This window comes from Haplochromis burtoni, unplaced genomic scaffold (assembly GCF_018398535.1).
Source record: "Haplochromis burtoni strain Fernald_Lab_line unplaced genomic scaffold, NCSU_Asbu1 Contig_184, whole genome shotgun sequence".
NCBI lineage: Eukaryota > Metazoa > Chordata > Actinopteri > Cichliformes > Cichlidae > Haplochromis > Haplochromis burtoni.
In genome coordinates this window covers 1,221,005-1,246,143 of record NW_024582545.1, presented here as the reverse complement: position 1 = coordinate 1,246,143, position 25,139 = coordinate 1,221,005, and the positions used below count along the sequence as shown (strand labels likewise).

Sequence of the window (25,139 nt, the reverse complement as noted above, 5' to 3'; positions counted from 1 at the left end):
GGAATGCCATGACCAAGTGTAACCAACCATGAATGACAGCAACATCAGGAAGAAGGAACACGAGAAGCTGGAGAAGTACCAAGAGCTCAGAGAAGAACTTGAGAAGATATGGAGGGTGAAGGCAACAGTGGTAATCGAAGTGCTAGGTCCAGTGACCCCCAAGCTAGGGGAGGTGAGGAACAGCATCGGAGATTTCTGTCCAGAAGAGCGCAGCCCTAAGAACAGCTAAGATACTGTGCAGGACTTTCAAGTTCCTAGGTCTTTGGTAGAGGACCCGAGCTTGAAGGATAGACCGCCTACAGGGACGAGATAAATTGATAGATATTAGATTAGTTGCTAAAGCCTTTGGACCACTACTCTTACAACACCCAACACCATTAGATGTGACCATTTCATTTCATCAGATTCCTTAAAATGTAACATTTTATTTTTAAATAAATAAAACAAAAAAAGTACAAAATTACATGGAAACTTTTATTCCTATAGTACTAAACTTTAAATGTTATGGTTTCCTGCGGGACCCTGTGTCTCACCTTTCACTGTACCAACCCACTTAACAGTTCTTGGAAGTGCCTCTGCCAGAGACAAGGACATTTATTCACTAATCATTAATATTTTGTTTCTAAAAAAACCCTCACACTCCTATGTGCTGTTAAAAAACATTTTCTCAGCAAGCTCTGTGCTCCTTTCAGGGGTTGAGAAAAACACATTGCTAAATGTTAGAGAAGGATTTGCTCGCCTTTGTCCTCTCCAAAACACTCTTACACTCTTATATACAATATAAGAAATATATTTTATATATGCAGTCACATTAAATGTTCCTTTACTTTCTATTTAGTCCAGTAGTCATTTTCTTGTGTGTGTGTTTAGTAAGCTGCAAAGTGCTGAAAGGCATAGAACAAAGTACTGTGTGAATGGGTGAATGAAGCTTGTAGTAAAAAGTGCTTTGGGGCCTCATTTAAAGGACAAAGCAGTGTGTAAGTACCAGTCCATTTACCATGTGGACTTTTGCACACAAGATCCAATCAAAATGACGGACACTGTATGAACACACAGGACTAAGGGTATAAAAATGCTGTGCAGTCCCTCATTAGCAGCCTGTTATGGTGTTATGAGGTCTTTTTGCTCTTAAGTTGTTTAAGTGTTAAGTTGTTAAAAACAATAAAACCATAACATTCATTCTTACGACTCATATTTTCTCCTAGCCAACCTTGTTTTGACAGAATCGAGCGCAGATGGAATTATAATGTAAATCACCTTTGATAAGATATCTAAAACTTGAAGAGGCACAGTCTGCGTTCTCTCTCTCTTTTCCTGCTCCTGTCTTTGTGTTTGAGAGCCTAATGCAAATGCCAATGAGGGGAAATAATGTGCGCAGTGATTACTTTTGTGTTTTCAAGTTAGCACTGACATAATCACGCACTAACCCTTCATCATCCAGTGTTCCCTCTTTTCTGTGTACCAATTAGTTACCAACAAGTGCCTTTGAAATGCAGTTTAAAGCACAGCTGATTTTCCATCTATACGCCAGTGTCCCAGCAGGCTTAGCTGCAGAACAAATACTGATTATTTCTCTCCACAATGCTACACTAGACATAAACTGAAAGACAAAGACAATCTCGCAGACAGTTTACTGATGTTGTGTGCGCTGTTGTCTTGGAGACAGCCCCTTTGGTATTTACATCCCTGATGTCAGAAGATTTGCGGTTGGAAATTGGAAATGAATGGAGGTAATAGATGGCCTTATTTTATTGAATACACAAAAGCTTATGGCAAAGGATTGCTTAAAAAATTTGGCACTTACTCTGGGGCACTGTCCAGTGTAATGATTACACTAAAGGCCACGTAATTGCTGGCTGTATGCATGCGGTTTATATCAATTTAATGATACCGAATCGAATCGGCTTAGACAACTGCAGCTCAGTGCAGCAGCTGATTATTTTGCCCTCCTGTTGGTTAATTCCCAGTTATAGAGGTCTGCCAAACAGCTTTCTGCTCTGGGCACGATGCTCAAACATCTGATACATCTCTCTTATGGGGGAGTGGAGACCATTTTTAACAGGGAATGTTTTTCTACAATCAGCAACAAGTTTGAGTGGAAAGGAGTGACGACTCTCTCGAAATCATCTGGTATTTCAAGCTGTGACGGGGGGAAAAAAAGACTCTCAAACCGCCACACTAACAGCTCTGTGAGGCCTTGATGCTCAGTATGAAGAGAGCCAATCTGATGTCCAGATAATCCAAAGAGATGGATGAATTTTATTGAACATTTAATCTGATGCGGCTGCTCAAAAAGACCTTTAAATAGCATTCAAAGGAAAAAAATTATGATTGGTTCAGGACCTCGAAGCTTCGATCAGTTGATAGTTTTACGCTTCCATCTGGCAAATTTAAACTATGTCTTTCAATTTCAATTGCTTAAGCCTGCCAACAGTTACAGCTGCACCTGCAAGCTGCTTTGCAACCCATACTGTCTTTTGATCCATGTTGCATGTCAATTGAGGTGGTAATATAACTTCTATATATAAAATATATCTGTGCCAGATATTTGTTAGCAGGAGGTCCAACCTGGTACTAGCAAAGAGTACCTAATAAAGTGGCTCGTGAGTGCATAGTAATAATGAATCAGCAGCTGTTTTGCTGGAGGTATCACTTCAAAGAATCAAATTAAATAAAACTGAATTAATTTGAATTTCTAAAACACACGAACACAAGTGATGACCTGTTTATATAGTAAGGTTTACAGAACTTGACACAGTAGCACTCAATCAAGTATCCTTTTTGCAATTTTTTAATGTTTACATCCATTTACGTATATATATATCAGCTTAAATGAATGAAGATACTATATTATACACTATATGGGCAAAAATATCAGGCCTCCTAGATGTTCCACTACCAACTCTAAGCAGTATAATTGCAAAGTGGAAGCTTTAGGAACCACAGCAACTCAGTGATGAAGTGGCAGATCACATAAATGTACAGTGTGTAATGGAGTGCTGATGAGCATAGTTGTCAACATAAACTATAGAACTTCAAACCTCCTCTTGCATTAACGTCAGCACAAAGACTCTGCACGTCAAGGGAGCTTCAAGGCATGAGTTTCCATAGCCGAGCATCTCCTGTAGGTGTAATGTGTAGGTGGCCCGGCACTTTTGCCCATATGTTGTATGTAATCATTTTCTCCGTTCACTAGTTTAAATTACATGCTATAATGGAACATACATATAAAGAAAGGGGGCTGCTTCAGATGTGTGTCATGTTTACACATTTTCAACTTTTCACGTGTCATATTATGTTGCAATGCACATAAAAGAAAATGGTTAGGATGAGGCCTGAGGTGTCATTAGTTGTCACCATATGGGAAGGGAAAAAGCTGATAAAATTGTTGCCTTTTTCATGTCACCGGGCTGGGTTAAAACGTTCAGTGTTCCTTTTCTCATTTGTAAAGATATTAAATCCCGAACTTGAATTTCCTCTCAGTCCTGTATATATGACATGTCTTAATTATCACATGGCTCTGGCTGGATGGTGAAGAGGTTTGGAATCTCTTTCCTGTTCTGGTTCATTTCCTTTGTTGATACCATCCCTTCAGGACAGCTACACCATAGTAACCATGGCTCCAAATTTCTAAATCACCCTCAGCTGTATTTGTCACTCTTTCATTACATCTGTTATTCTTCACTTCTTTCCACTGCAATTTCCCTTGGCTACAGTCTTGTGCCCCCCACTGGCATGTGAATACAGGCTGCAACCTTGACTTTGCAGTGCTTTTGATGAAGATCCTTGAACATTTTCACTATTTGAATGACATGTAAATTTTATTCTGTGCCCTTTTTTTTCTCCAACTACCTGCGGATGAGAAAAGTGAATTTAATGGTAATTTTTCTTCATACACATGCACAACAAATAAGTAAATTAAAGACTAATAACTGAGTAACTGGTCGCACAGGTAAAATCACAGAACACCGCTTTTTCAATAGGTAATCTGCAATTTGAGAGTGTGTTAAAATAAATTGTAAAGAGAATAATCGGTTAGATGGTAACACTTTCTAATAAGAGTACAATTATATACTCAAGTAGCGCCAAACTAATGCATGACTCGTGCTAAAGTATGATTTAATGATTTCCTGTTGCTTACCATTAGCATATAAAAAAAGTCTCCATATCTATTTGTGAATGTTTCACACCTCAAAGGTCATCAGTTATGAGACATTAATTTACACTCAATTCACACAAGTTGGTAAGCAACAACAGTATGTATTTGTCAAAGACTGTATATAAAAGATGGATGGGTGTGGCTACCATGACATCATTAATTGGTTTTCTTGGCTTCCTTGCATTTTGAAGCCTCATTTTTAGGGTTTGAGCCACTGCCATGTTGCTCCATATTGTTGTTGTTTTTTTTGTTTTTTTTTTAAGTAAAAAGACACAGCTCACCTTAAATTAATCTCGATCAGCCATTCCAGAAGCAAATATAGCTGCAGCCCCCTTAAAAACCAGAAAGACCCCACAGGGCCCTACCAAATCATAAATCTTCACTCTAATCAAAATACAATGGAAAGTCATGTGTTTTCTTGACAATTTTATTCAAAAAACACAGAAACTACAGGCTGTTGGCTATGAATTGCAGATGCTACCCAGTCATATTCAAAGCGGTAAAGCCAACCTGTGACCCGCCTGCCACAGCAACACAAACTTCAATACAAGAGCAATACATTTAGGTTGGAGTAATGAGTAATATCAAAAACTAACCACCTCCTATTGCCAGTTTTAATGATTTTTTTTTTTAATATAAATCCAGTGAGGATGTTCAAAAATGAATTTCTCTTATTACATCGGCCCACCTGCAGTACCTTTGTGTCCCCAAATACCTTCTAGAGCATTTCTATGCCATGAAAAATGCTCTAAAAGGAACTACAGCACAAACATAGTCAAGAGGTCCATTTCAGTGTGATTAATTAGTGGAGATGAGGCCAAGAGACAGACAGCTATCAGCTACGATTGCCCGTGTCAGCACACATACCAGTCAAATTGATAAATTTAACTTTAAGCTTTGATGGTGCATGTTGTACTTGGCTGTAAACATGCTGCAACATGGATGTAGATGGAGTTTAATTCACCTTTAGAGCCAGCCTCATGTGGCCATTAGAGGAACTGCAACATATGGGACTTCTGCAGCTTCAGTTTTAGGGCAGATGAATGTATGTTTTTATAGAAGAGTCATGTTTTTAATCAAATTCAAGATATACACAGTAACATAAATAAACTGGGATGTTGAGAAGCTAACATGCTCACGTGTCAGTCCACATTTGAGGTAACAGTGAATCATTTTTTAATGGATGATCTAAATTTGCACTTCACATTTGTTAATGGCTAGAAAATTAATGACACATCTTAGATTAATCATCATCATGATGAGTCAATCATTACTTAAGCATTACTGAGTATATGATATTGAATGGTTCATAGAAAATAACAACAACAATAATAATAATAATAATAATAATAATAATAATAATAATAATAATAATAATAATAATAATAATAATGATTAGAATGATTTTACAAGAAATTTAGGTTTTGAAATTAGTCAGTAGTTTAAAAAAACATCACAGGTCAAGTGATTCTCAGTAAATTGGAATAACCATAAGAACGCAAACTGGCTTTGGTGACACACACACTTTCAAAAAATATGAATTTGATGACTGACTGGAAAAACTTTCTGACCTTCTAATCTGTGCAAATATTCATATAAATATATAACAAAACACACATTTTCTGTAGGTATGGGGCAGCTTGTATGTAAGCCTATTTTTCTAGCTCTGTGATGCTTTTTGAAAAGTGTTACTTTTCTTTGGCTTTGACTTAGATCTGCTGAATCTTTATAACCACAGACCGAGGGCCACAGGGGACCGGGAAGCCAACATGCGTTGGCCGAAAGGCGGGGACATAGCGAGGTCGTCTGTCCCTCATAGAGAACACTCCAGTCATTACTCGAAAAAGTAATCCCGTTACAAACCCCGACCAACAGGACTGAGTATCAAACCGAAGCGCATCGCTATTGGACGCAGTGAGGGTTGGACTCGAGCACCCCGTTTGCTGTTATTCAAACGCAGGGAGCGCGTGCGGCCAGTCGCTCCTCGTTGCGCGCTGGATATGGATCAGGACTCTGCGCGCTTCCCCACTGTCTCCCGCGGACAGGCTGCACTCTGCGGCGCATAAAAGGTTTCCAAATGAACCGCCGCCCTCCCGGCTCCTCCGGCGTGCAATGGCTTAACAGGAGAGACATGAATGTTCGGACGGATGACAGCGTCACTCTGTGCCAAAGGGCTCTCCAAATCGTTACGGAACTTTGTCTCGCGGGACACGTAGACCGGGAGAAATGTTCGGATATATTCCCCCTTGAGAGCAACATACCAGGTAAAGGACACGCAGGTAAATAGAATAAAGTCATTATTTTATTCTCCCCAATTCCCTTAATTAATCACTTCTTTCTCTAAAGTCATGGCGCCCAGTACTCGCAGAGTTTCGAGGGGGAATGGATGAACTAATCACCAACTACTTAAAAGTTTATTAGTCCACTATTATCCTTATTTTTACTGCGTTTTTTTAAAAACTTAAATTGTTCTGAAAGTGTCTACCTGTTACGCATCTCAGTCCACACTGACTGAAACAGCAACAGGTGGGAAACAGACCGGGAGGACGAAATGATTCTCCTCCCTTCAGCTATGTTTCCTTTGTAAATTTGCAGTCTGTGAAATTTCACTCTAGTGCCAGCTCGATTGAAAAGCTGAATTTTTAAGCTGAATTAAGCTTCCTTGCATACTGTTGCACAGTGGGTGCAAACTTTGCTTTTAAATAGAAGCCAGAAGGGGAGATGTGGTGCCAGATGTTTTTCTTTTCGTGCTGTTTTCCTGATGCTGTGTCTCCTCACTAAACTGTGGTTTTATGACCTTTATATGATCTTTCTATATCAAACAGGTGCATTTGCTGCCCCCTCTTTCTTACAGCTTGCTTTCTCTCCCTTTTTCTCCTTCTCCCTTGCATGTTTGTTGGTCATATTTTGTCCTTCGCCTGCTTCTCTCCTCCTTTCTACGTGTCACCTGTCTTTGTCCTTTGGTTGTATGTAGACATCTCTATTAGTCTCCTTGCTGTGGTCGTGGGTTTCTGTGGCCTCGCCCTGTTGGTAGTCTCTCTCTTTGTCTTTTGGAAGCTGTGTTGGCCCATCTGGAGGAGCAAGGCTCTGTCAGCCCACGCTGAAAATGTGCTCCGTGGGGGTTTCCCCGAGGCACCCCCACCCAACTCCCCCCCGGTTACTGAGTTTAAAGTGGCGGAGGTGGAAAAGAAACAGCCGCCTGAAGTGAAGGTGAATGGACGGAGCTCAGTCAAGCTACTGGAGGCAGCCATGAAGATCAGCCAAACGTCTCCAGACATCCCTGCCGAGGTCCAGACAGCTCTGAGGGAGAAGCTCAGCCAGCAGGCTAAAATCCAGAGGCAGACCACCGAGCCAACCTCCTCCTCCAGGTACTGTCACATGAACCAGTCCCTAGTCTGCTTCTGCACTCAGGCCACTTGTGCTTACAACTAAGTGTAGCATATTAAAGATCTCTTTTGTTTTGTCCATCTCCCCACCCATGTTACAAGAAACACATTTAAAAAAACAAAAACTCACATAGAGCACAAACTGTCCTGACAGTTCGTGACAGGGCTGCTGCTGCTGTCCTCGAGGTAGTGTGGCACATGTCAGTGACTGGTTGGTGACCTTGAATAGCTGCTGCTGCTGTTGTACATCACAAAAATGAGATTCTGCAGCATTTCTGACACATCTCCTTGCTGCACTTTGAACCCTATAATCACTTGTACATGTGAGTCAAGCTGCTCTGGTAAAGACCTCAGTCATTAAACAATCAGCTCTTTCTTCTCTTTGTTTTCCAGTACTGTGTTTAAACTAGAAGGTCCATAATTAGCATGGCTGTGGGGTGGGAGCTGTCATGGTGGAAGGTTGGGTTTTTGTCAGACGCACCAGGCAGCTGTGCTCAGTTTCTCGGAGGAAGCTGGTATTGACATGCACTTTGATTTGTTGTTAGGGCTTGTTAATTAAATGATATTGTGGCGTAGGCCTCCATGAATTATACACCCACCAGTTATGCAGATAGGACAGGTTAAAGATTACAAGACCTACCTTCTCAATTCCTCCGCCTACTTTTTTGACAGCAAAATCTAAAAGAAGCCTAAAGCAAAACTAATGTTTTAGAGTTAATCGTGGCTTAAAAGAAAAGCCTAGCAGCATATACCATAATCAGGTTATAACACCAGAAAAATAGTAGATATAGTCTTGGAAAACCAGGAAATCTAACTACTGACATCTGCAAACATGGAAACCCAACAGTCCAAAACTGGGATTTTATTTCAGTGTCACAAAGAAAAGAAACAAATCCTCAGAGCTGAAAAGCTGGAATCAAAAAATAGAAAACAATTTGACATTTGAAACAATGACTAATTATTAAAATTATTCTAAGAATTTATGACTAACTTGGTTCAGCGTCCACAATTAACATTTGCCAAGCACCAAAAGCATTTTTAGTTTGGAGATTCAGTCTTAGAAACCTTCCCTTCATACTGGCAGGTAAATGTTTAAACTAAAATAGTCACATAATAGAAACTCTACAGAGTTTCCACCGTGTTTCGGTGACCTTTACAGACACACTTTTTTCTGTCCTCAGCTGTCGCTGTTAAAATTTGACATCCACATTATGCAAAGACCATCACCAACTCTTCCTCTGATTGACTCTGACCCTGACATTTATGTGTAACTGTGCATCTGTAACCAAGCCAAACAGTGGCAGAGCACAGGTGAAACTTTGTGGAACAAGGGTGAAAATGCAAAACAGAGGGATGAAGTTTAAGTCAATCATATATGTTTCATTTTCAACTATACTCATTAGTAAAGACAATTTTTAAAAACAATTTTCCATATTTTGCTTTGGCCTCTTTGTGTCAAGACAGCACACAGAGTTAAAAACTGAGAAATTGAATTGCAATTCTTCAAATGACCACTAGAGACCCGTTCCAAAAGCGAGTCCGTCCCCAAAATAACAAAATACACCCTGTTACAGAAATGTTTTCGTCACTGCAAATGCTTTTTCTCCCCCATAACTATACAGAGGGGCGTGAAGGCCCTAGCATGATTAGTGGTCAAAGAAAGAGAAAAAGGTATACTGGGGACAAACAGAGTCAATTCCACTATATTTGGTGTGCAGTGAAAAATGATCAATATGCTTTTTGTGACATTTTTGTTGGGTTGTTTTCTAATGTGAAATATGTGCCATGGCTCCAAACAGTAGGATGTTTGTGCCTCAGTTTTCACAAGTGGAATTTTAGTATTGAATGGTACTTAATAAGCCAATAAGTGTACAGTTTATATGTAGCATGCTTCGAGTTAGCTGATAACCTAGCCGTCTACTTTTTATTAGAGATGGCACGATACCACTTTTTTATGTCCGATACCGATATCATAAATTTGGATATCTGCCGATACCGATATGAATCCGATATAGTGTTTTTTAATCAACAAAACTGTTTTTTTTAAATATCTTGCTGCATTTTGTATAAGTTCATACTCAAGTTTAAAACAACAACTACACTAAAGCTATTCTGTTATACCTGTATGCAAAAAAAAAAAATTCATAGTTCAGCAATACTGATCAATCTAATAAACTTAAACCTACACCATCCTCCCTATTCTGGTATTTTAAAGAGTACTTAGCGTAAATATTAAGCAACCTAACTAATAGGGTTCCAACTCCCAGCAACAACAAAAATAAATAAATAAAAAATAGGGAACCACCCCTCACGCTCCACCTCATGATGCTTAATCGACGTAATCAACCTTAATTTGATGCAGTGTGAAAAAAAATGCACAGAAATCAATTATTTTTCAAGAAATATTAAATAGATTCAACATCTTTCTTCAACAAAATTGCAGACTGCACAGATGGTACCTTCCCAAAGGAAAAAGTACTATAGCTTACTAGGGTATATATATGACTTAATAGTCACTATATACAGTAATTGACTTCTATTCATTTTACATCAAATTAAAACTTTGGGTGTCAGATAATTATTTATTAAAAGCTAGACATTTTAAATGAGAATAAGAAAGAAAAGTATGTCTTTGTGCCCCCTTTTCCCTGTTAATGCCCTATCGGCCCCCCTGGCTAAACTTTGCTAGATCCGCCCCTGCACAGTTACCAGCGTCAGCTACGTAGAAAAAGATCCTGGTGTAGAAAGTAATATTAAATAAATTTAACAACAGCTTATCAAGCTTAAACGTGCTGCTGTTGTTCAGCCGCTGGTTTCCTCTTTCTGGTGCAAAGTGGGCCAAAAACAAACAGAGAGAGGACTCGCGACAGAAAAGCCGATCAGCTGATCATTAAGCAGTTTCATGATTGAAGTAGCAGCAAGAAGAGGCAGTCGCTTGTTAAGCTTAACGCAGGAATGCTTTACAAACATTCAGAGATGGACTTACACACTTGCTTTACTTCTCTCGGGGATAACTTTGTCGGAGATGAAATGCCGGGTTGCTAGCGAAGCTCCAAATGCTATCCAGACCACCGACAGGTCCCGCATGCCACAGCCGCTCTATCACGTGATGCATACTGCTCCGACGTGCTAACGTTCTGAGGTGAGTTACGGCGTGTTGCAAGTTTTGTGAGGTGCTTTCGTGATATTTAATGGATCGGATTACATTTTTTATTTTTCTCCGATATCCGATCCAGTAATTTAGGTCAGTATCGGACCGATACCGATACGTAATATCGGATCGGTCCATCTCTACTTTTTATAAGTTCACTTCTGGCTTCAAAGAAACAAAATGATGGTAGCCAAAATTCTAACTGACATTATAGTGTTTGGTTTCTAGACAACTAATGAGACACAAAATATAACTTTTATCTATTGTGTGACAAACCATACACTGCAAAAGTTTGGAGTCCAAAGGTTGTTAAACTTTTTCAGGGTATTGTAGATGTTTGTAACTTTAACACTTAGGAAAACAGAGAAAGAGGAAGACAAAGGAAGATGTCAATAAGCCCATATGGATTGAGTGTGTGTTGGGGGATTCAAAGAGAGATAAAGGTTGACAATACACAAAAATCATAAAGGAGAAAACAAATCTTGCTAATCAATGTTCAGTTGGTAAATCAGGCACACTTTCCTTTTCCTCTGAGATTTGTGCTGGCGATGTTCCCCCTCTGTGCTGTTTACAATATTTCAGTGTAGTATTTAATCTTCAGCTGTGCTTCCTGTGCCACGGTTGTCAGGCTGCTGTGATTGTCTTACGGTCAGAAAGGAGGAGGGCCAGTTGCTAGGTGACAAGATCGGCGAGTCAAAGACAGACGTGGTTTTCTCAAAAGATGTCAACTTCACTGAAATTTGCAGCATTCAGGTAATTGAAATGAGGGCTCAAATCTGAGAGCTGGAGATGTGTTTTCATTTCCCCAAACCAACGCCAGTAGTGGCAAAAATCAATTCGTCACTTTGATCACTGGTGATTTAATATCACCTGTTACCATATGGATGATAAAACCAGCTATTTTCAGCTAGGGAGTTTGCTGGGATTTAAAATATGCAATATAGGGCGCTGCTTTATAGGCTGAGAGCGCCTGGCCTGGGTTCAAGTCTGACCTGCGGCCCTTTGCCACATGCCTTCCTCTCGGTCTGCCCCTGCTTTCCTGTCCTTTCCTCACTGTATCTGTCAAATAAAGCTGGAAAAACTGATCATCTGTCTAAAACAAGCCCCCTTTAAGCAAACCTCTGATTGGCTGCTCCTCATATACAAAACAAAATTTAAACTGCAGGTGGGTGGGGCTTCTGCTCCAGAGCAAGACCGGGTCACAGACTTGATATGAGCATCAAAAGATGCTAGCACATGAGTCATACATGGAAAGCCATAACCAAGTCGCTGAACATCTGTGCCGAGTATGGCCTAGAAGTATCAAGCGCAACGCCCCCAGGGTAGTTTGAAAATGGCCAAGCTAAGATCCTGTTTGACTTCCAGATACAAACAGACAAACTGGTGACTGTGGCGGACCTCTACTGTGTCCGCTACCAACCAGACACAGTAACGGTTGACAAGCAGAGGAAGCAATATAAACACCAGTAACACAAGAAGCTTGAGAATACCAAGGGTTGAAAGAGGAGGTAGAGAAGATGAGGAGCTTGAAGGATAAAGACCGCCCACAGGGGGATTTAAAAAAACAAAGCATATATATCTCTGGACAATATTTAGACTATCGCCATTTTGGTTCCTAGTTAATTATGCACTATTGTGAGCATCTGGTGGTAGTTTATTAAACATTTAAAGGTTTCTACTCTAGATATTGTTTTTAGACTTTTTCCTGAATAGTAATAAAAACAATAACCAGCTTTTATTTGTGTGATATTTTGCTCTGATAAACCTTTTGTTCCATAAAAAAGCTGCTCTTCCATGACGCCAAACACACGACAAATGAGACATTTACCTGATGCTCTGTGATGCTCCTTTCAACAGGCACAATTCATTCAGGCGCCACCTGCCTCGTCAGAAGAATGTCACCAGTGTTGACTTCACCATGGACACAGTGCCTCTCCGCCAGTCCTCTACTGTCAGCATTGGAAGAATAAAACCTGAACTCTACAAGCAGAAGTCTGTGGACTCAGAAGAGGCCAAAGAGCCTGTGGAGACTTGTGGAAAGCTAAGCTTTTCGCTTCGTTACGACTACGAGGAGCAGGCTTTGGTGGTGAGGATCCTGAAAGCTTTGGATCTGCCTGCCAAAGACTTCACAGGCACCTCTGACCCGTATGTGAAGATCTACCTGCTACCCGAGAGAAAGAAGAAGTTCCAGACTCGAGTTCATCGCAAGAATCTAAACCCCACATTTGACGAGACCTTCTGTTTCCCCGTAGTATACGATGAGCTTTGCAACCGCAAGCTCCATTTCAGCGTCTACGACTTTGACCGATTCACCAGCCACGATATGATTGGGGAGGTGGTTGTGGACAACCTCTTTGAACTCTCTGATCTTTCCAGGGAGGCGGTTGTTTGGAAGGATATTCATGCAGCAACCACAGTGAGTTGGTGTTCACACTAAGACACTGCCAAATCCTCGCATATGTGTATGTTGTTGCTATTTAAGAAATGTTGTACCAGGCTTCTGTGCTGTTACCGTGGTAGTAGTGAATGGGATTTTATACTGTTGTCAGAAATGTCTAATCAAAAAATATTATGGCAGGTGCAATGCATTGCATAATTCAAATGCTTTGGGAAATGGATTTCAACAGCCAAACACCCACACAGCATTTTCCAGAAAATGCTGGGTATTCTGCAGATGTAATTATAGAAACAGAGTAAAAATATCCAAGACCACATTTATGCAGTGACTAAAACTCTACAGGTAAACAAAAAGGGTTTGCAGGCTTTGCAGCATACTGCAGATAGCCTGTCCTCATATGAACTCTTTTCTAAAGATTTGTGGTTATTTAGCCCCCGAATGCATTTACTCCAGCATAACCACTTATCACAATTTGCTCAAGAGGCTGGGCTTTATTAATGAATGTGTTCCTGGTGAGAAACACTGAGCCTTTGCTTTCAGGTTCACTTTAGTGTCTGTGGGCTAAATTAGCAGCAACAGAAGAACAATAAATTTTGTTTTGCATAAAGAATTGTTTAACTGGCTATTCTCTCGCTTCCTTAATATATTATAATTTTTATATTGATGCTTTCTAAAAGCACAGGCATTAAGAGCTGATAAAATTTGTTTACTTAAAACCACATTTGTTGCATCAATTAAATTTTACCCTTACCTATGAGAACTGCATGGAGACTGTGCAAGAGAAAACTGCAGTCGGGTGTGATTTCAGTGCTCATTACATTCAACTCCAGAGGAATGCTACACTATCATAGACTCATAAGACATCACTTTAAAATAAACGGACTAATGTAACTCTATAGACAACTTCATATAGAGTTTGGTAATATAAATGGCATGGAGAAAGTTTATATTTATATTTTTCCTCCTGTGCACATCTCATCATAGTCACTTGGATTGTGGGATTTCTTTTTTTATATTCCTATTTCTGTGTTGACACAACCAAAGGCAGCTTGGTAACTTTGGACCTGTACTAATCTTAAGGTATTTATCTGACAATTTTTATGGCACAAGTAGTATTTATAAACATGTGTGGTTATAAGGTATTGTCTAACTTCAACTCCCTTCCTATTGGTTTCTCTTAATTTTTCTGCAAGCACTTGCCAACTATTCTCCAACCGGTGCACAAACTGTGAAAAGTGCAGCTTGCTGAAACCAAAACATATGGGAAAACATAGGTGAAATGTTTACTTTCACAATTTCACTACAACTTGGAGAGTAGTTGCTGAGCGTTCGCAGATGAGTTTATCATGTAAACTATGGGCAGCTGCAACGCCTCGCTAACAACCATAGCAATCTCAGTGAGGTTTTGAGTGTAGCACCTTATACCTCTTTGTGATCAATCTTGGGGAACACACGTTTCCCCTTATTTCAAGATGTTTACAGACCAGTCTGTAGGTCTGTGTGAGAGAGGCTTACAATAATTGAACATTTAAGCCAAACTCCAATGTTAATTCAATAGTAAGATGTAGCGTACGGGATTTCACTGGCTATAAATGTGTAGTTGCAGAGAGTTGTCTAGATTACACAATTAACAACTATGATGTTAAATTTCAGCAGAAAAAACAGTCTACACTTCTCTTTTTAGTAGTTATAGATAATGTCATTAACAATTACCAATGTAACCTAATTCATTGTGTAAACTATGACAGAATAAACAAACAAACTTAATTTTAAGAACCTCTACAAACTAACAATTAAATGAGCTGCAAAATCATGTTCTTACGTTTTGAAATCACAACATACGCTATTGGTATTCGTTTTGCTAGCAAACAAATTGAGCCAACAACAAACTCAACTACAATGAATCAAATAATATTGCATATACAATAGTGATTTAAAAAACATGCTAACAGGTCTATAAAGCCATAATGATAAGATCATTTAGATGTTTAGCAGCTATACATTTTGCAGTCTTGATTATCTTAGTTTATGCTAGTATGCTAACATTTGCTAAATAAACTGTATTGTTTATTACCAACAACAGTTGACAGATTTGTGAATGACTTTCATTTCATTGATACTTGGTCATAAACCGAAGTTTCTGAATAATTGAAATATTGGCCTGATGATGATGATGAAGTCTAATACAAAGAAGATGTTATAAAGTTGATCTTGTGGTTTCTCAAGTCATTGCAAAACATGATAGTTTAATGCCGTCTATCTGTTTAAAAAAGATACTTTCCCATCAATTACCAATAAAAAAGTTCATTCTAACAATTAATATAGTGACATATCACACTATTTGTGTTATTTAACCTCTCCTGGCTATGATTGCCTGTATTACAATTTTTGACCAACCACCAAAGTATTGTTGAGATGGTTTTCTTAGGACTGTTACCAAAGCCTGGAAACCATACATTAGTACTATTTACTACTAGATTAATGATTTAAGGTTATTGGATGAAGAAACAGTAACAAATCTGAACAGTTAATTGTTAGTTAAGTTTACTGCCATAAAGAATTGAAGGACTGAGATAAATGTCAAATAGACTGCAGAGCCATGCTAATTAAACTCTCACTATCAGCTCAATGCATATGACCTCTTTTAAAAACTGACCTGTTTGCTCCTTTGCTTTGGCATTTTGATTCACAGAATGTGGCAAATCATTTAAATTTGGTTCAATACATTCTGCTCTCTTTTCTTTTTATGCCCTCCAGGAGAGTATCGATTTGGGAGAGATCATGTACTCGTTGTGCTACCTCCCCACAGCAGGGAGAATGACCCTAACAGTCATCAAATGCAGAAACCTCAAAGCCATGGACATCACAGGCTCCTCAGGTAATCAAATAGCAAAATAGTCTTCACATCAAAAGCAAAACTTAGGAATTAATTAAATATAGTTAAGCTGAGAGAGCAAAAAGAAATAGGGACGATATATATCCTTTATTTTTCCAGGTAAAAGTCTCTTTTATAAAATATTCTGAGAACATAGGACACATTGGTTGTGGTTTTTAGAAATAGAGTCACACACATAAGAAGAAACTAGCCCAAGCAATGATTTATTTGCAAAAACCAATCCATGGGAAGGTCTGGGATATACAGAGCCGGTCACTTAGCAGCAGCATACAGAAGAGAGTGATGTACAAGTTTTCCAAGGTCTGTAATAAATGTAAAGAACAATGATAAATGGCATCCAGCCTCTTTAAGTATTAGCCAGGTGTGTTCATAATGAGAAGTTCCCCTGTAGGTCGCCTGACTTAGAGCACAATAAAAAATGCATTCCTGAAAAGAAACCTAATTTATTTATTTTTTATCTTGGACACAGGATTTTCAATATAAAGTTTAAATGAGAAAATTCTGATCGATAATGATACCTGAATACAAGTTTCAGCCCTTTGATTATTTATGAATAAACTTAGATTGAACTTAGATTTGTCTGCATTTAACAGAAACTTATGTAAAGTTAAATGATACTAAGCATCATAATAGGCAAACTACTGAAATCTGAAGGTTTTTACAACTGAAAAACACAAACAACAGCAGATTGTATCATCTGCATAAAAATGGGAGGAGGCATTTGATAAATCATTGACAGAGAAGAGTAGTGGGCCCAATATGGAGCCCCGAGGAGCACCGAGGGATAGCAGGAGAAAAACCAGAAAGGCAAAAACAATGCACAAGAAACTGAAACAAAGAGGCTAATGAAGTTTAATGTCAGAAGCCATGAAAGCTTTTGACACAATTGCAAATTATTTAATATATTTGTCTCTCAGATCCATATGTGAAGGTCTACTTGATGTGTGATGGACGGAGGTTAAAGAAACGAAAAACAACAATTAAGAAAAGCACACTTAATCCGGTGTACAACGAGGCTATCATCTTCGATATTCCCCCGGAGAATGTGGAACAAGTCAGTCTGTCCATCATGGTCATGGATTATGATCGGTGAGTTAAATACTCACTAAATACTGTTTATGTTCACATGCTTACATTAAAACGATAAAGTGAGCAGAGTAGAAGTAGATCAAAACATATTTTTAATTTAGTCATGATCCAAAGCACATGTGTGTCAATGTGTGTGTTTTATGACTACCAGTGTTGGACACAATGAGGTGATTGGCGTGTGTCGTACGGGGCCAGATGCTGAAGGGCTCGGACGAGATCACTGGAACGAAATGTTGGCTTATCCACGGAAGCCCATCACGCACTGGCATGCTCTAGGAGAGGTACAAGCATGTTCTTTTCCTTACTAGTCTTACAGAGCCTGATTAAAACTTCTGAATGTGAGACTGAACTGTATAGGTGTTATGGTTTGCAAAGCAAAGAAACCACACAGTAGACTGTCACATTTTCTAAATGTCAATCTATTCCATCTCTACGGGGAGCACATTATTTATGTCTTTTTATTTTTATTTTATATTAGTTCAATTGAATCTTTCCAACATTGTGAAACTATGAAATCATCCGGAACGTGTAATTGTTGTTTCCCAATTTAGGGTTTACTTTTCTGATTAATTTCCAAAGTTTTAGGGAGCCTAGACGCAGCTGCAATGTTAATGAGCAGCTGTTTTCTCTTAAATTACTAATACTGCAGATTGAAAGTGCCCTCTTTGATATCTGCAAGGAAAAAGGGTTCTTATTGCATGGGGACATATGCATCCAGGGGAAAAGGGATTGTAAACAAATACATTTTGTCTTAAAATTAGTCTCCTGTCTGTAAATCAAACAAACAAACAAGAAAACATAAAGAACAACCTTGAAGGGATTTTGAAAAGTTTATTAGCTATTTTTCCCAAAATCTCATTGAGACGCTTAACATTTATTTCTTTGCAATACTAAGGCACCAAATTTGTTTTCTAAGGGAAAACAGATGGCTTCACTTCATGAAAGCTGGTCTCCAAACCATTGTTACTTACATGTTGCATGTGTTCATTTAAGTCATGCAGCAAAAGGCGCATGTAGTCCTTTTAATGGGGCCTGTTTTTCAGATAAGGAGTAGCTAATCCTGTACTCATAGAGAAGTTGTCAGTTTTATAGACTGGAAGGCTTTTTTTTCCTTTTTACAGAGGACAGCTGTTTCACTACAGTAAATTAATATTTTACATGTTATCAATTCTTTCCCTCTTTTGTCACACCCACTCCCCACCTGGAGAATAGGAAAACACAGGTGATTACCTATTTTCAGTGGTAAACCTACATTATGATTTGGTGAAAGCTGTGATCATAGGCAAAATATATGCATTATCTAGAAAGGACCTTTCTACAGGTGGTAGTTTGCACAAGCAACAAAGCAAGCAGATTTTACAATCAAGAAAATAAGAAAACTAAAGGTTAAATAACCATTTAAACAGAGAAATACAAGTGGATTAATAACATTTTGTAACTTCAGGAAAGGCTCTTAAATAATGGAGGAAGGTATTTAAAAGAGGTCACTGACTCAACTGACCTGATTTTCTCAGGCAGCTTGTTCCATTGCCCCGAGACTCTTACTGTGAAAGCTCTGCCACCTCGAGTTTTCGGCTCTCTATATATAGAGATATATATATATATAAAACATACTGAAGGTTAAAACAGGTGTGATGTGGTCACTTCTCTAGGTTCTTGTTAAAACGTCTGGTAGCTGGGCTATGGACAGTCTGATAAATTGATTTTTTTTGTCAAAGCAGGGAAGAGGCTGTTGAAATGTTGAAATAGTCGAGGTCTGAGGAGTCACGAGTTGTGGGAAAGCTTGAAAGGATCATGTGTCAAAGCAAAAAATGGATACACAAGACTAATGTACAGTTGAGTCTATAAATATTTGGAAGGTGAAAGAGTTTTTGTATTTCCACTGTACGCCAACTATTGAAGTGCAGGCTTTCAGCTTTAATTTAAGGGGTTTAAGAGAAGTATTCCATTAATTACAGGAATACTAAGTGTGCCATTTTCAGAGGCTAAGAAATAAATTAGAATTATTTCCATGGCTTGGAAAAGCTAAAAGCAACCAACACCTAACCAAGACAAGAACATTCTAAAGGATGTCATGATCAAAGCCTACAGTCGAGAGAATCCTTCATAAATGAAAATACTGAGAGTTTGTGACAAGATCAAAATCATTAGTTACACTCACGATGACGATAAAGGAACGATCCTTACATTTAAAATAATTTTTTTTACTGGCCAGATTCATTTTGAGCTTCTAAAAATTAGGAATTATGTATAAAAAAGGCTTTAAATCCTTCATAGTTTATGTTATTTTGGAAAACCCCTTCAGGTTAAGCTGGAAGTCTGAACATCTTGGCAGCATTTCAGTCCAAATTATAAAAAATATATTTATTGTGCAAATTCTTATGGACTTCACTGTAGCCATTGAGCACCCAGTATTTTCTTTAGTAATTGCATCTTGAATTATCACATCACAATCAAGTAGCAATATGTGACTAAATTGATTCTTTACATTTCTATTTAATTTGGGATATAATCCGACATACCCTATATGTAACAAGACAAGGGAAATGATATACACTGCTTAAGGTCCAGTTGCTCCAAAATAGATTTGCCTATGATCACAGTGTATTTGTAGGACTAGAGAAAATAACTGCTTACCAGGGAAAGACTGGATAGCTCTTTAATGTTGCTTGTTTTGTGATGCTTTACCTTTCAGTGGCCTGGAAGAGCAGCAAGCTTTGAGAGTCAAGGTTCATGTCCTTCACCCAAACCTCCACATACACCCTGATGATCACAGGTGGAGTGCCAGCATCACCTCTGTAAGAAACCAGATGTTTGTTTGCCGACAAGCTATGTTGCCTATCACCCTTTTGAGCGGATTGAATTCATGTTTCTATGTTTGTACTGAAATTTATTCATTTGAATGCAAGTTCTTCAAGTGCTCTACAGAGATGGCTATGCACAGCACTCACAGTCATTCAAAGTTTGTTTTTCATACGTGTGCTTTGGAAACGTATTTGACTAACATTTACACAGACCACATGAATGGTAGGCCTCACTGCAACAAGTTGTGGTGGTTAACTTGCAGCGTTATCAGTTTTTTTCAGTATCAGAGCAACATTTTTCCAGCCCTCAAGCTCTTTAGTGCGTTACCATTTTAGTTTGAAATGGCACAAAGTTTAAGGGCTATGCTGCTCAGTACCACAAAAATATTTACTTGATGAAAAACACTTGTGGAATCAAGCGAGTCATGCTCTAGGTTTTATTTGGGAATGCAGGTAACTGAGCCTCTGCAAGGGCTGAGAAATCTCAGTAAATATATCAGTCACAGCTGTCACAGATGTGTAAAACAGAATAGCCATCACTCTGCAGGACTCTCATATTTGGAGAAACAGTAGCTGGTTCATGTAGCATATGTACAGAAAGATCAAATTAAAGTGTGTCTAAATGAACTTCAGACTAAATTGGTTTCTTAAAATTGGCCACAATGAAATGACAAATTCAGCTTTATTTTTGTACACACAGAACAACCTTATTTCATAACTGCAAACACAAGCAGCAGTATTATTTAGAAACAATTAAACTTACCCTCTAATTAGTCCAGTAACACTGATATTGAAACTCCCACGTTCATTATTGTAGGGTGTTCACTTCAGAACGCATGGAGATGACCGCTGTCGTGGACTGTGAGATTTGGCAGTTCGTTCCCACTTGAATGTTCATTTTCACGCAACCACAGGCAGGTTTTGTAAACACATCTGTTTGTCCTCTGTGTAAACTTTTGATGTGCAACATTAAAAATAAAACTGTTGTTCTTTTTAAACATACATAATGAAGCATAGTGAACAGAATAAAAAAGTAGTGACATCTTAGATTTCTTATATTAACAGTAATAATTAGGCAAATTAACCTGTACTGGAGTACAAGAATAATGCCGCGCCGTCTCCATATATCATTAATTTATAAGGTTGCTAAATTTTTCTTTGGGAGACGGAGCTTTAGCTGCAATCTTTTAGCATTTGATTGCGCTTTTAGGATCCCTGCATTATATTGACATTTTAAATCGAGTCAGTGGGAAACATTAAAGAGTTAGTATTTTAAATACTCAGATAGCTAGCATAGTTAATAAGCTAGCTGCAGCCGCTAATAGTATAAAAGATCAACATAGCTGCTGTGAAGCCTCGAGGTTCACAGTGTTACACAGTCGCTGAGATTGCCGTGGCATTAGCCAAGGAGCATACTCTAGTTAACCTGCCTTTTTAATTAATAATTTACCAAACTATAATTTACCAAATGAACTTCATGTTTTATTCACTAAAGCTTGAAACTAGTTACTGGTCAATCAATTGAGAAGGGCTCAGCTTAAAGCCACTACTGCTCATCAAAAGAAAAGACTAGATGCATTTTGGCCATGTCCGTGTTTGGGTCGGACCAAGGACACACGAGGTGATGTTTCCCTCCCGACCCCAATCTGGGTAAGTGTCAGAGGATGGAAATGAAACCTGAAAAATAGTTCTGAGACTTAGAATAACCATAAATGACAAATACAATTCTAAATCCCATTTATGGGTCGGATTGTTTGGTTAAGGTCATTATAAACCAGATTACCTACCCCTGCTGAAACAATTTTAGCAATTTTAAAACAATGCATGTTTAAAGCAGCTGCACCTTGGCTGAACTTGTCAGAGAAACGAGGCCACTGTGGAGCTGCCTTGGCCTTACTTCTACATTCATGGTTTATACTGTCTACGGCTCCAGCTGATAAAGTCTGCAGCTGTGTCTGCTGGTGGCAGCTGTGTTTCAGGTGATAAGAAAAAAGAAAATCTTGTAAATTTAAATGGCTTGACAGGTATAATAGTCAGCAAGGAGTAGGTGTTATTGAACAGTTAATTTAATTTTAAAAAGTGCAGAAGATTAATACAAACAGTGGCTAACACACACACACACACACACACTCAAATATTTCCATATATTATGAATATTTTTACAATATTTTATATTTTTAAGCCACATGAAATAAACCACAGAACATCATCTCAGATTTTCCTGTGAGTAATAACTAATAAGAACCCAACATAGCAAATAGAAAAAGGCTATGTACTGTTATCTTACTTGCAAATGCAGTTAATGATGCTCTTTTCCCCTTGCTCTGTCCTTTGTGTTAAAAAAAAAGAGAATATTTTTACTTGTAGCATGCCTCTCACCACTACAAAAAAATTAAGCACTTATCGGGGGAAATGCGAATATGTCAGAGTATTTCAGATTAAAAAGTTTGTGTTTACAGTTGTATATATCCATACTTGTCAATGGCACTTTTGTTTGTATATATTGAAAAGTGAATTCTAAAAAGCTGTCGTAAACTTATGGAAATAGAGACATCACAATGTATTTCTATTGTTTGGTGATACTTTGAAGCGCTCCGACCTGTAAACGAGTGCAATTTCGACACGTTCTGTAATAGTTGTGAACAATTAGTCAAACTGGAGACCCAGTGAAGCCAATTCTACCTTACCGAGTTATTCCATGTTTAGGACCTTAGAGCTTTGAGCTGTAATTGTTTAAGTATATATGGACCGAGAACAACTTCGACTACTGTCATGATGTGTACAGTTTGTGATAACTTTTGTAACAATTTAAAGTAAATATTTGGGATATAATTTATTGTATCTGTTTCATATGTATTTTAAACACATAAATAAAAAAAATATCAGTAAATAACAGTATGTCTCACTCTGTCTGGGCAGGAATTATATTAGTCTTCTAGTGGCTAAAGAAATCAAAGTATATAAAAGGTGTCTAAAGTAAAAGGGGGCATTCATAAAAACCATACTTGATTTAAATTTGGAAAATCCCGATGTGCACTGTGCTCCTTGAAGTACCATTCTGACTAGAATGGAGGAGTGAGACAATGACACAGTGCAGATCTAATCTTTAAGTAACCAGAACGTGCTACAGAGAGGCATGCATATATAGCAAAAGTACTGGAGAGATGCACAAGGAAACAACCTCGAAGGGGATAGTGACCAAAGTGAAATCAGGTAGATTTCTTTTTTTATAATCATAGTTTTTTTGTGTGTGTGTGAGAAAATAAAGTTTTAAGAGGACTTTTTAAGGTCATGTGGAAAAATGAAGTACAGCCTTCTATAAAAGCAGCAATTCTAGTTATTTGATGGTCTGGAGCATTCAGGTGTGTGTTAGAAATTCTAAGGATGAAAGACCTCAGTGAGGATCTTAGCGAAGCAGCTGTTAATGGCCATCAGTCCATGAAGGGTTATAATTTCCAAACAATTTCAGCTCCATCATTTTACAGCGAAAAAGATTATTCACAAGTGGAAAACATTCAAGACAGCTCCCAATTTTCCCAAGAGTGCAAATTCACACTAAGGTCAGGCCATGCAGTGCTCAGAGAAATTGCAAAAATCCGAAGAGCTACGTTTCAGACCCTATAGTCCATAGTTAGCATGTTAAATGTTACGTTTAAACTTAGCGTGGCTTAGGTTTGCAAAGCTGCATCTGAACAAACCACCAGACCTCTGGAGCAATATCCTTTGGATACACAAGACAAAAATGGTGATATCTGTAAATTAAACAAAGCACAGTACCTTATGTGGCAAAAAAAATAAATAAATGGAGCATATCAGCACAAACTCTTTTAACTCTATTAACTGCCAGGCACACTAGTGGAGGGGTAATGATTTGGGCTTGCTCTGGGTTTGATTGTTCTGCAACCACAGGAGCCAGGCACCTCGCAGTCATGGAGCAGACCACGAACTCCAGTCAGATGTCGAGTCCTCTGTCCAGCAGCTAAAGCTTAGCTGAATCTGGGCCATGCAACAAGACACAGCAGCAAATATACAACAGAATGTCTGAAAAAGAAAAGAATCAAGGTGTAGCAGTGATCCAGTCAGAAGTCCAGAGCACAGCCTGATTGAAATGTTGTGGTCTGGACCCTAAGAGAGCTGTGCATAAATGAATTCCTACAAACTGAAACAATACTGTAAAGAAGAGTTGGCAAAACTCCTTCACAACAATGTGAGAACCTGACAGTCATACAGAGAAGAATTACTTAATAAAGTTCTTCTACAAGCTATTGCATAACAGGGTGTTGTTCTTCACTTTTTGTTTTTCACAAGACTGCAGAGTGAAGGCTCTCTTTGGCCTGACTGTATTTTGAGAATTCATCTTTGGAAAGAAAAGGTTCTGCGGGAACTGTGGGTTTATTGATATGTTTGCTAGAATGTAGGGATTTCAACCTGAGCTTTAAACAAGTTTTTGAAACGTTTCAAAACTGGGTCGCAACTACATCACATACATACAAGAGCACACACTGTCTTTATACACAGGACCAACAAGTATAGAAATTACATCTATATTGTTGCTGCATTGACTGGTAACACTCAAGTGGTCAAATTAAACTTGCTGAAGTAAATAAAGCAGAAGGAAATCTCTGAAGCCTTTGAATGATGACAGTCACGTTGCTAAGTGCTTCTCATACATAATGGACAGAGGTCATCCGCACAGTACTAACTGGCACACAATGTTTGCTGACGCAAACCTGTGGCTTTTCAGTGTTTCTGTTAAGGCAAAAATAAAAGCAGCTTCTTATTTTCCAGGAGTAAAAAGCAAACAGCACTGTCTACATTTAAAATGTGATGAATACACAGGATAAAATGACTGACTTGTTCAGAGTGCTGAACAGCATGAATAGTAGCACTAATAGTAGTAACAGTGAATCAAATGGTGAGAGAATAGGGGCCCTGTATCCAAACACCTGCTATTTGTGTCTGGCGTAAGTCTTGAATCACTGCTCTAATAAGAAATAATAGATAAGCACTCCAGTAAGGGATAGAAGATTCTTGCCCTTAACATCTTTAAGCAAATATAAAAAGGCCTGTGAGAAAGCTGGGTCCCTCTTCCTCATGTTACTTTCGTTTGATGGTAAAACATGAAGGGGACATTTTGAGCTCTCGTGCAGCGTGACATGCAGCGCAACTTCCTTTTGATCCATAATATTAGACAGAATCAGACAAAAGGGGGTTGTTGCATTAGTTTCCTTGGCAATGAAAGCTTCCCACTCTCTG

At 38.5% G+C, this 25,139-nt stretch overlaps 1 protein-coding gene across 3 annotated transcripts; it reads left to right on the top strand.

The window, feature by feature from the left end:
- The first annotated feature begins 5,953 nt into the window (after positions 1-5,953).
- syt10 (synaptotagmin X) lies at positions 5,954-24,511 on the top strand. 3 transcript variants are annotated; one of them, XM_042225841.1, is made up of 8 exons: positions 5,954-6,438; positions 7,134-7,527; positions 12,554-13,112; positions 15,852-15,972; positions 16,908-17,079; positions 17,231-17,360; positions 18,292-18,301; positions 19,775-24,511. In XM_042225841.1, the coding sequence occupies exons 1-8, from the start codon at positions 6,237-6,239 to the stop codon at positions 19,798-19,800; spliced, it is 1,614 nt and encodes a 537-aa protein (XP_042081775.1). In that variant the 5' UTR covers positions 5,954-6,236; the 3' UTR covers positions 19,801-24,511. The 3 variants fall into 3 exon arrangements, with proteins under 3 accessions (XP_042081775.1, XP_005934278.1, XP_005934277.1); XM_005934216.2 differs by lacking the exon at positions 18,292-18,301 and having other exon boundaries at positions 5,957-6,423; positions 19,775-24,509; XM_005934215.2 differs by lacking the exon at positions 18,292-18,301 and having other exon boundaries at positions 5,958-6,438; positions 19,775-24,509.
- The last annotated feature ends 628 nt before the right edge of the window (positions 24,512-25,139 follow it).